The sequence below is a fragment of the Dermochelys coriacea genome, chromosome 5 (genome assembly GCF_009764565.3).
Source record: "Dermochelys coriacea isolate rDerCor1 chromosome 5, rDerCor1.pri.v4, whole genome shotgun sequence".
Lineage (NCBI taxonomy): Eukaryota > Metazoa > Chordata > Testudines > Dermochelyidae > Dermochelys > Dermochelys coriacea.
The window spans coordinates 38,081,063-38,093,581 of NC_050072.1; the positions used below are offsets into that span (position 1 = coordinate 38,081,063).

The 12,519-nt window shown below is 40.0% G+C and overlaps 1 protein-coding gene across 7 annotated transcripts in view; it reads right to left on the reverse strand.

Moving 5' to 3' along the window:
- Positions 1 to 4,759: 4,759 nt before the first annotated feature.
- The window catches only part of PDE4D (phosphodiesterase 4D), a 1,154,521-nt gene continuing 1,146,761 nt past the window's right edge, over positions 4,760 to 12,519 (reverse strand). For all 7 annotated transcript variants that reach the window (XM_043515458.1, XM_038401475.2, XM_038401476.2 and 4 more), the window contains 4 exons: positions 11,298 to 11,452; positions 10,781 to 10,903; positions 10,052 to 10,234; positions 4,760 to 9,358 (listed from right to left, as the gene is read on the reverse strand). In XM_043515458.1, coding sequence (XP_043371393.1) covers positions 8,945 to 9,358; positions 10,052 to 10,234; positions 10,781 to 10,903; positions 11,298 to 11,452 — 875 coding nt within the window. In that variant the 3' untranslated portion in view covers positions 4,760 to 8,944. The remainder of the gene's footprint in view (positions 9,359 to 10,051; positions 10,235 to 10,780; positions 10,904 to 11,297; positions 11,453 to 12,519) is intronic.

Below are 12,519 nucleotides of genomic sequence, written 5' to 3' on the forward strand. Positions count from 1 at the left end.
GGGGCCTTGCTACACAAGCCCTTTGGTTAGTGAGATGGCTCTGTACTGTGTACGCACACCAGGCTCTCTGAGTTTTAGAAAGTTTCTTGCAAGCGAAATCTGTGTCACACGTGAGAATGGTGCCCTGCCCTGTGAATCTGCCTAACGTGCAACTGGCCGCAAAGTTCCATTTGGTACAGATCCCTGAACGGGGATGACCCTCTGCTTCCCCAGGGAATAGCCTTGATGAGCCACATGCCAATGTTCCCAGCTCAGTTACAATCCACAACAGAGAAGCTGCAATGCTCCTTATTCACACAACTCATGCCCCAGAGAAAAGCCTGTGGCTCTGCATGAGGCCCTCACAGGAACTCACACAGGAAACATCCCAGGGTCTATACAAAATGACGACATGCTTATTCTCTCATACAATGCAAGTGGGGTCTTAGTAACACACGGAGATGTACGTCATTTGCTTACCTGGAAAGCGGTGCTGGAACAAGTGCGACAGGAAACAGCATTCTGGGACTCATCCCATTTCTGCATTCAGAAGGGTTGAATTGGGCTCCATTCATACAGGGGGAAGGCACTCACACAAGTACACTGTTCTCTTTTATTTTGGATGAGCAAACTAATTACATGACACTAATACTGTGTGACACAGCGTTAGTGCAGCAGAATGGTACAAGATGATGCTCAACTGTGCTTCTGAGCCTGAGTTCCTGTCCTCGTGTTGAATAACTCCTAAGCCCATTCTGAGGGGAGAGATAAACAGGATGGCATTAAAGCAAGGACTTTGACACATGGCTGCTAGTGCTGCTGAGCAGTGATTCAAACCCAACAGCGTTCGCGTCACTGTGCTAGCACATGCAGAAGTAATAGAGCAGGGGGTCTCAAACTGGGGGTTGGGACCCCTCAGGGGGTCACGAGGTTATTACCTTGGGGGGGGGGTAATGAGCTGTCAGCCTCCACCCCAAACCCTGCTTTGCCTCCAGCATTTATAATGGTGTTAAATATATTAAAAAGTGTTTTTAATTTATAAGCGGGGGGGAGGGGTGTCGCACTCAAAGGCTTGCTATCTGAAAGGGGTCACCAATACAAAAGTTTGAAAACCACTGTAATAGACCAACAAAGATGGTTAAAATGAATGGTTCAGCTTAAAATAGATTCTTTCATTAAAAACCCCGGAGTGTTATGGCATAAAACATGCACTGATGTTTCAATAAACAATAAACTGCTTCCTTGCTTTATGGTTGAGAAACTATGAATGGGTAACTTGCATGCACATCAAGCATTGGAAATAGGACTAGATCACATTAATGAACTGTTAATGCACATCAGCAAAGTCCACACAGCCCATTAGAGGCTCGTGCAGGGTAGACTCATACCCCAACTTGTTGTGAGAGAAATGTTCCTGTAGACAAGCCCGTAGTCTTAATAATAGCGCCTTGAGAGTGTCTTACAGTCTTTAAAGCTCTGTTGTAATCTGTATTATACACAGCAATATTTTTAAATGGCCATGGAAACCCCGTTAATTTTGGGTTAATGTGTATGTCTGGTTTTCTATCTAGCATATGTGCTTATATGGGCTCATTACCATAGCATCTGAATGCTTCTTAATCTTTACAGTTTTACCCTGTGCGGGCAGGAAGTACAAGTAGCTCCAGTTCACAGATAGGCAACTAAAGCACAGAGACATCCAACAGGAAGTCTGTAGTGCATTAGGATTTGAACCCAAGTCCCGGAGTAGTGCTGTTGTCACTGGATTATCTTTAATGGCAGTGAGTAGCTGGAAGACAGATTTGCACCCTGCCCATGGTGGGTTTTGCATTATTTTGCTCTCTGAGTTTCCTGTCCTCTTCCTTGTTATGTTTGTTGATTTCTCTGACGTCTTTTTTTTACCAGCAGGAATCCAGGCACTTTCCTTCAAACTCACTGAGGGATTTTGGTATGTTTTTGAATATCGCAAATCAGCTCAAAAATGTGCCCAGCTAGAAAATAAACTGAGGGGTGTCCAGTCAGCACTGTGTTCCCTACCAGCTGTCACTTTTTGTTTTAGTCATGGCAAAGAAAGCAAGTGGCTGGATTGCCACAGAATTGCCAATAGCGATGAGTCAGCTTATCAGTTTCAGAACTATATTCAGCTCCAACAGTTGCAGCGGGCTGCTGTAACACTGGGACTTCATTTTTGGTCTTACTCTTCTGCTTGCCTAGTCTGTTGCATTACTAGCATAGAGACTGACAGGGTTCCGTCAGGGAAGGCAAAAGAAATAAAGGGTTAGCTTCACCCTTGCTGGCTCAGGGAGGTATTTGCACCTAGTGGGGGTCTTGCAGGGATTGGTTTTTGGTCCTACGCTATTTATTAATGACCTGGAAGAAAACAAAATCATCAATGATAAAGTTTGCAGATGACACAAAAATTGGGGGATTGGCAAATAAAGAGGACTGGTCACTGATACAGGATGCACTTAATAAGCTGGGTGCAATCAAACCACATGTGATTCAAGACAGTCAAATGTAAAGCCATACATCTAGAAACAAAAGACTATAGGCCATACTTACAGCATGGGGGAGTCTTGCCTGGGAGGAAGAGTCACTGAAAAAGATTTGTCGGGAGAAAGGGGGGCATAGTGGATAAAGAGAAAAACATGAACTCCCAGTGTGACACTGTAACCAAAATTATTCATGTGATTTTTTGGATGCATAAACAGGGGAATCTTGACTAGGGGTAGAGAGTTTATTTCTTGCAGGTGTGACCACTGCTAGAATACTGTCCCATTCTGGTGGCCACAATTCAAGGAGGTTGATAAATCGGAGAGGGTTCACAGAACAGCCCATGCAAATGATTAAAGAATTAGACAACAAGTGTTATAGTGATAGCCTCAAGCAGGGCTGTCCCTGGGGGGGGGGGGGCAACATTTTTTATACAGGTGAAATCTGGTTACAGTGAACTTCCAGGGAAGCTGCTGGCCACAGGTTAAATATTGATAGCACCCAGCTGTATAATTATAATATTATTATATTGCAGTTCTTTTTTATAATTATAATGAAGTTCATATCATTCATATAATTAAAAAAATCCTTCAGCGCTCATGATCAGTGTTGCACTACTTACATTCTGAAATCCACCTTCCTAGACTTCCTTGCAGCAGACTTGCTTCCCGGGTGCATATGGGCTCGCTAACCTCAGTGAATTTTTAAAAAAAATGTACTTTCACAACATTGAGAGCCCATGTCTTGGGAACTGGGTGGCTCTTGGCGGGCCTATATTGGCGCTGGGGGACCCCAGGACCCTCCAGCATGTAGGACGGGCTCTAAGATCGGTTTTCTCTGAGGGCTGGGAGGGGGAGGGGAAGCGGAAAAGCAGATGGTTGGAGGACCAGTCCTGGTGGGTGGTGGAGAGAGCAGAGTTGTGGAATCCCAGGTCCTGGTACTGCGGGGTAGGGGACCCCAAGGCTGGAGAGCTGAAAGGCAAGGAGGACCCTAAGGCAAGGGGAGGGGTGATAAGGGCTGGCCCTGGCCTGGAGACTACTGGCTGGCACTCACCTGTGCTAGGAGTAAGGGAGGGGCCCTGTGTGCTGGTGAAGTGTCCTGCCAGAAAAGGGAAGGGTCCATCCAAGATGGAAAGCAGGGTCAGGGTCAGCCTGGATCAGCTTCGCACTAGGAGTTGGGGGTGGTGGGCAGGGAGGGCGCTAGGACCCTGCAGGGGCAGGCAACGCTGGGACCTGGCAGAGCAGAGTGGGCTGGAGTCAGGTTACTTGCTGCTGCAGTGACTGAGCTCAAGCCCAGTGGGGCTACGGGCAAGAAAAAGAAAAACAGACTGGCTGGTGACTCCTGCTGCCGCCGCCGGGTCCACTGCATCCCTCTTAAGCGCGGGGCCTAGGGCGGTTTTCCCATCTGCTCTGGTCTCAAGAAACAATCTATTTAGTTTAACAAAGAGAAGGTTAAAGGGTGACTTGATTACAGTTTTTAAGTACCTACCTGGGAAACAAATATTTGATAACTGGTTCTTCAATCTAGCACAAAAAGGTGTAACACAATTCAAGGCTGGACATTGAAGATAGACAAAGTCAGTAAGGCATCCATTTTTTAACAGTAAGGGCAATTAACCAAGGGTTGTGATGGATTCTATATTACTGGCAAATATTAAACGAAGACTAGATTTTTTTTCCTACATGCTATGCTCTAGAAATTATTTTGGGGAAGCTCCATGGCCTGTGGTCAGACTGGCTGATCATAATGGTCCCGTCTAGCCTTGAAATCTATGAATTTCTTCCTTAGTGAAGTAAGCATTGGTTTTTGATCAGTACTTTAACAACCATTGTGATATCATCCATTTAGATGAGGAGTTGTCTGGTGAATATTTAACTAGAGGAACCCCTCCTCCTTTCTGTCATCTAAGTTTATTGCTCCACTGAGGAAACTCAAGAGTGTTCTCAGGTCTTTTTAAGATGAGCCCTTTCTTTCTCTGGATCCGTTCCTACTTCCACTGAAGTCAGTGGCAATTGCAACAGAATCAAGAACAAACCCTATCTTTTAAAGTGCTTAGCACCTTACTGGATTAGACCCTTTATGGAATGTTGTCTTTGATGGGATAACCTCTTTGTTTAATTGACACCCCCCCCCCATTTACTTCTTGTTATTTGGTATATAATATGGTCCTGGAAATGAACTAATCTCATTCTTATTGCCTTCATTTGTACCTTAAAATGTGTTGTTACTGATGACACTTACTGTGTAAAATAAACTTTATTTGCAAAAGAAAGTCCAGTACAGGATCTAGGCAGAATCAACCCATGCTTTTATTTCCATTGCATATAAAAATTTCATATGAAGGTATTGATGTACAGTACTACTCCATAGGCTGTAAGAGAGGCTAAGAAACCATTGAAAGACTAATCATTTGCAATGTTCACACAAGTTGCCAGTCTAAAGACATACCCAAAGGAAAAAACAAATTAAAACAATAACAAAAATTGTTCAGGATTTCTGTTATTATAGTGTCCCTTTTATACTGTTTAAAACAAAAGCAATCAAATTCCTTTGGGCCAGGGCTGCTAAAATCTACAGTTTGTGTCAAAAAGGAGGCTCTGTTTTTCCTTGAAAAAGAATCTCTCCTTTCACTGAACAGTCACATGTTACAAGGGCTGGGCATCAATGGAATGGAAAAGAGGTATCTATCTTACCCTAGCAACTTAATTGCTAACAGGAGTCCTAACTGGCCTACAGCAATTGTGGTGTTTAAGTGGCAAGAGTCCAATTCTGCAAAACTAATAGTAGTGTTATTTAAAGGGTTAGTCATCCTTTACACCGAGTGCATCTACACTATGCACATGTGTACAAAAGCCTTAGGTACATCTACAAAAGAGGAAAGCTTTGGCTGCTTGTAACACTAATATTAATGTTGGAAAGCATTTCCGAGATTTCAAGTTTTCTTTTACCCTACCCTATGGATTATGGTTATACAGTGGTATACTGTACTTCCTGTACATCTAAATAAGGAAGGAACATGAAGGACAGTTGTCAAAATAATAATGCATATGAATTCTGATTAATTCATTTTCCCATGTGCCTAAGAGCCAAATGAGTTATTATAACTGTCCCATGTGTATAGCACATTTGTGCAGTACTGTTTCAAATGATTGTGTTAATTTCAAAAAGGGAACAGGTAATGGCTGAAGTAATCCCTGATTATAGTCTTCAAAAGTGGAAAGAAAACAATCGGGTAGACAATGCAATTACAGTTCTGTAGGTATGGAAAAACTTGACTTTCAAATGAGGCCATGAATGAAAACAGGTTGTAGTATTGTACATACTAGCTTGCGCCAGTGACCTAAACCAATTAACTACTAAAAATAGTGTAGGAATGCCCAGCCCTAGCCCCACAACTACCTTTCTTTCAAATGCAGCAAAACAGAAGAAAATATTGTTCAAAGTTAAGGCACAGCCCTGGGACCAAAGACCTGCAGCTTTTTTATTTATATATCTTTATGTATTTTATAGTTTTTCTCAAATCTTCCATAAACAAGCTCTAAGGTGACACAGAATATATTACAGGAGAAAAAATGTACAAGGAGTATGTATACATAATATTCATTCTCTCACCAAGAGTTTCCAAATATAGCAACACCAACCTGTCAAGGATGATGTTATAATAAGAACTGATAATTTACAATTAACATTACAGTATGTACATTACAATAAATACATGATTGTAAACAGAGACAAACAAGACTGTATTACAGGTAAGGTCATTTGGTGAGAAAAATGCATGGCACAAAATAAAATAAATAATGCATTTTAAAAGAATTGTCAAAGCTTTCTGTAAAATCCATTTCATTCAAGTTTTTTAAAAACCTTTGAACGCAATTTGTTCTACCTGTATTCGCTCATAATTTTTAACAATAATGCAAAAAACCCCAATTAAAAATAATAAACACAGCATTACTGGAGTACAGTAACTTGCAAGCTAAAGTGTATTCTTATAAGCAAATGCAGGTTTTTCTTTATTTCCCATTCAGTACCCAACTCATTGCACTTTCTTATGGCAAAAATATTTAGAACATGTAAAGCCACTTGTAAATTGTATTATTTTTAAAGAAGTGTGCAATGCTAAAGCACACTTTGGCAAAGAAAATAAAAGATTGTACAGTGCATTAGATCCCTGGCTCTAAGAAATCATGTCTTTTTCTAACTATTTGATTGTCTATGTGTATGGGTGTATATTTCACAATATGGTGGCATTTTCTTTAAGACTATTTGTTTTCAATTAGTGCAGATGTAAAACCCTTTCAGGTCCATATTGTTTTTTGGAATTTATATTGCTTTTTTTCATTATTAAGATTCCAGGCACTCTTGGGGATTGAAAGGATTTTTAGATGGGAGTGAGGGCTCAGGGGGAGATGGTAAGGGAAAGAAATGAGCCTAAAGCTCCTATCAGCATGGCGAAATCTCTCCATTCACTTTCCCCCTTTGGTATCTTCTCAGATAAAGCCCTTTTGGGGCTAAAGGCAGATAAACCTACGACCTGGATATAGAAAAATGCAAAATGCACTAAAAGCTAAACCATTACCCAAAGTTTTTTAAATGGGTTTGTATCCTAGATCTCTGAAATTGATATAACCCCTTATTCATTTCCTATAAATTCACTGGTTCAACTGAACTCGAGCAAAGGAAATAAGTGCCATTTCCATTTCATCTTGTCAAAAAGTCATCTATGCCTTGTCATTCGATCAGAATTTGTGACAGAAGGAATCTATTTGTTTTCCTAGGCAACTATTTCCCAATCTCACTCATCAAAATTAGTCTTAATAAAGAGTCAACCATAGGAGATAAATTCCTTCCCACTACACATGACCTATCAGTAGAACTGCATAATGACAAGCATGACTCTATAAAACCTCTTTTTCCTTCCAAGTTACTGAAGGCTTAGGTACTGATCAGATTTAAAAGTAGAATCCTTTCAGTGCAACTTGGACGTAGGATGAGAAACATTTTCAAGTTGTGAAGTAATTTGGGGGGAAATCCAAACCTTTCCAAGCTTTACTGGCTTATTTTTAAAAAAACCCTTATGATCTGGCTCTTCATGCAAGGAAAAGGAGTTCTGAAAAATATGCTAATGATTATTTTTAAAGACACACACACACTTACTGCCCAAACTGCTGACACAAATTAAGTTTTAAGGGAGACAAAATAGGAAAGATTCTACTCTTTTGCCACAGCAAATAGGTTGTTCTTATTTAGTGATCGCCAGTTCTCAGCCTCAGAGTGATATTCTAATGGAACTAATTTTATTAAGCAAAGAGAAGTGTTACGTTTATATAAAAAGATGGTTCATCACTTTTTCATACTGGGCCCACTCCTGCAAATCCTGACTTGAGTGGTCCCATTGGTTTAAGTGCGACTATCTGTGGGAGTAAGGGAGGGGTTGTAGGGTCAGTTCCACTATGAGGCCAAAAGCACAATGCAGACATCTGTTGTTTGTCTGAAGAAATTATAATAAAAACAAACATAAAATGAATTCCGTCCTACTGAAAGGGTTTCCTGCAACACAAACAAAAATATTTCAAGGAAGTCATTGGTATATAAAACAATGGATTTTTACAGCTTAAATCAATGCTATAAAAATCTAACGTGCAAAACTAAACTAAACTAAACTCTATAACTAGATAACTAGAAGTATTATCCAGTGTTGCACAGATTTGTACTGAAAACTTGCAAGTTACTCTTTGGAAAAAATAACCAGTGGCAGATGAAGTTCTGAAGGTGTTTTTTTCTTTAAATATAATACCTCAATACATTTAATAATAAAAGTAAGCTCTACAAAAGATCTCTGTTTTACATATAATACAAAATGCAGAGGTCAGTGTAACCCACTTGGCCACACTTTCTTTATTTTTTTTTTCAGTCATGTATTAGGAAGACTTGAAATTAGAAAATTATGCAATTTCCACAGCTCATCTTCCTACAGGTAACAGATTCATGTTGTGTCCCATTATTCATGTGCATTTGTTTTCCATTAGGAACCTCAGTTCATTCTCTGGCTGTTTTCTTAAAACTCTGATGATGAATGTTACTCAATGCCTTGCTTGTAAAATAAAAACAAAACAAAACAGAACACCCAATGCACACCAGCCTTTTGCTGATAGGCTGTATTCCTCTGAAACCACTTTAGAGACCTGATTTCTTTAATCAAATCTGCCAAATGGAGATCTTATTAAGATGCTGTTCATGGATGTTTTCCCCTTTGCTCTCTGATGCCATGGAGGTGAAATTGTGGTTACAATATTCCTGAGTGCCAAACTGAGTAATTAAGGTCAGTTTTGATCAACAAACGTCCTGGCAGGTGACAGTGAGGTGTGACCGTGGTTGTGGCATGTGACATGCACTTTGGAAACCATTTTCTAATTAAAAAAAAAAGAGACACACAAAGAGACAGAGAGAAAGAAATTGAGTCTTCACACTGTTACGTGTCAGGAGAATGATCTTCCTCTAGTACGCAAGGTTTTGTGTGGCTCTCCTCCCCTTCCACTTCTTCGCCTACTTGTTCATCAAGGGGAATTTCAGTGGATTCTGAGTCCTGGGTGCAAAGAGTCTTGGAGTCACTGAAGCTGGTGTCTTCTTCCACTTGACTTCCACTGTCCTTTTCAGTGTCTGATTCACCATCTTCCTCCAATGTTAGTTCAAACTGGAATTTTTCAGTTTGGCCCTGCCGACCCTCTTCCTGGTCATCCGGTGCAGGAGAAGGGCTCTGAGGGATTGTGCTCTGGTACCATTCTCGATTGTCCTCCAGGGTGTCCAAGATATCCTGGGCATCAGGGTGAACAAGATCTGCCCAGGTCTCCCAGAGAGGATGAACAATGTAGTCTATAAACCCCACCTGTTCCAAGTAATGTCACAATACAAAATTAGGATGAGTACCTTATTCCCAAGAAAAAAAAATGCACATATAGGTTATAAAACAAAATAGAACTTCTTGATGATAGGACAGAGGCTCCTAATGTTCATTCCTTCCCAGATGAACAGAGTACAATGTCTGAGCATAGTATTGTCAGAAACAGGCATGCTGGATACCCTATCTTTAAGAAGGCTGAAAAAAGCCGTGTTATTCTATGTGGAAAATGGGCTTTTATAGCATTCTCAACAGATTGCAGTGCTCTAGGCTGAATCCTTAGCTTTTTGTTTCGTATTAATGGGAGATGGATATTGGAAAGGGTTTATTTTTAAATCTAATTCCCAACAACTCATTCTTATCTCTTGAGCTGAACTGCTATTTTACATAGGACTGTGCTATTAAAGGGAACCTTAATGAAAAGATGTATTGTATTCCTCCTTATAGCACATCCCACATTACAGAACAATGCCATAATGGAGCTCTTTGGCCCACACACAGCTATTTTTAATGGTAGGAAATCTCAAATCCTCTTAAAAGCTGAATTATTTAAAAGGGGAAAAAATCCAACAACATACATCAAGAAACCCATGCAAATAAAACAAATCAAGTGGCTAAGATCCAAGTTTATCTATTAGAATGTATTGGCATGTTATCTCATTAATTATTCAAATGGATTACCTGTGATTTCTCTACAGATGCATTGTGCTTATCACACATGGGACTTATCTCCATGCCCCTCTCTCTTTCCCGGTCTCCTTGACGAAAGAACTCTTCCATTATTCTGTCGGTCCACTGGCGATAGAGCTGGAGTGGCTTGGTTGGATTGCTTAGATCTGCACAGTGTACCATATTCTGTAAAACCTAAAATGGACAAACATATATTATCTACTGAGCACTTCCTGCATTATTAACACTAGACACGAAAGGCTCTTTATTCCATTTACACATTTGGTGGCTGCGAAACAGAATCTTGAAAACACAGGTAACGCAGCATTTATTCTGTACAGCAAAAGCTGGATGTGCCTATGTGTGTTTTTCACACTTGCATTAATAGCCACAAATTATCTCACTTCTACAGCTTCTGTCTATATTAAGAGGTAAAAAATGTTTAAGTGCAAGACTGATCAGGTTCAAAGATGCTTAGAAGTTAGGTCATAGCAAATTAAACCCAGAAAAAGTATTTTCCTTCCTCAGAGCTCAACCAAAGAACTGGTCAATGCCCAACAGAATGTGATATTGAATGCAAATATGGCACTTGTGGCTAATGGACACATTTGAAAGGACAGGGAGAGCGTAAGGAGGTGAGAATGGGGACAGAATTAAATGAAACGAACACCCACGTAGGACTGGGGAGACAAACCTAGTAAATGAAGGCTAGTGACTATTTTTCAGCATGGATGATCTTACCTGAATTCTGTCTGAATAGTTATCAAGAAGTAGAACCCCAGAACTTGTCACTTTCTTGGTTTCAACCATAGTTTTCAAATCAGCCAACAGATTCATATGTTTAGACATGTCTGTTGCAAGTACCTTGAAGGTGAAGTCAAAGCATTAGTAACTAAAATGACTGAATGATTTTTTTTCAATATTTGAATATGACAACCCCCAAATCACAAAGGGATACAGGTTTATGTTGTTGTTTTTTTGGTGGAAGGTATGGGGGGAAACCATGATCTACACATATGACTATATACATTTTTTTCCTAACTAGGGTTCCCCATGCCGTAAAGGCTGTTGGTTGTGCCAGCCTTTAGTTTTAACTCAAAAGAAGTCCAACATACATGGTTTATACATAATGCAATTTTCACTGCATTGCCTGCATTATGTGCCTGAGTGTATCTAATGTACCAGAAAACTATCTAAGGTTTGTTTTGTTAATTCAATCTGAATGAATTAGAAGTTGGAAATTCAAGCTGAAACTCACAATGTCAATAACCATTTTCCTCAGTGATTGTCTTTGTTTTTTGGTCAAATTCTGGAATATGTCACAATTCTCTTCCTGTAGCAACTTGAAACCCACAGCTAAATGATGGTTCTCCAATACCGATGAGTCATTGTACATCAAGGCAAGTTCAGAGTCTGCAAGACAGTCATGAGGCAGAATGTTAACAAAGTTTGTGTTTCCCCCCCAGGTTATTTTTTGATTTTTCAGATTCCCAAGACAGCTGAAAAGCACATATTCCTCTAATATTTAGAACAGTCCTTCTCTTCATCGCTGCAGGTCAAACTAACCCCTTCCTAGATTTACCATTTGACTCCAATGAGATGGCAACACAGAAAAGTGAGTTCATAATGTTTGAAACAGGTTTTAGAGATACACTTTTGTTCCTTCTATCTTTTAGCTATCTGTTTTGGCTTACACAGGAAATGAGTATTGTTTCCTGTTTAAACCAAGTAACTCAGAGACTATAGGAACTGATGAAGTAAACCTAAAACCCCAGAAAACCCTAACAAACTGATGCAAAGGAGTATGGGGAACAAGCATAAAGAATCAGATCAGTACTTTCAGAACCCCTCCCAAATGTGCACCAAATCAGATGGAAAATATGGCACACACACCTTCTAACACAATATTATTCAAGTTAAATTGCATCTGCCTACAGCTCAGAGCCAGGAAAACAAAGCTAAGGATTTGCCCTGGTTTAGGCATGTAGCAAACAGTTTAATTTTCAATTTATGCACTTCAACGATCTCAGGCACTCTCAGGAGTAAAGGGGTCATTAGTATATGAAAACAGCATGTTTTGGGAGGAGGGTGACAGGATAATACCTGTAGTGTTTCCCAATATTCTATTGGAGAGCCATATGGCTTGAAAGCCCTAAGCAGTGACCTGGCCCAATGACTGAATTGCATGCAACTCACTAATAGTGACAGAATGCTGCCTTTTCAAATGTGAGTATTCTTAACGCAGTCTATATTGCAGTGAAAATAAAGGGGCTCATGTACCCTCTTAGCAACATCCTGGAACAACTTGTACTTAGATATATGCAAAAGTCTGCATTCATCTACTTAGGCCGACTAACCAGCCTACTTTGAAAATGAAGAGCATATTTTATTCCATTTACGCAGGAACACAGCTAGATTTTATACACACAACCAGCTACATGCCTTTGAGTATATGGCCTATAACGATTGCATTATTGAAA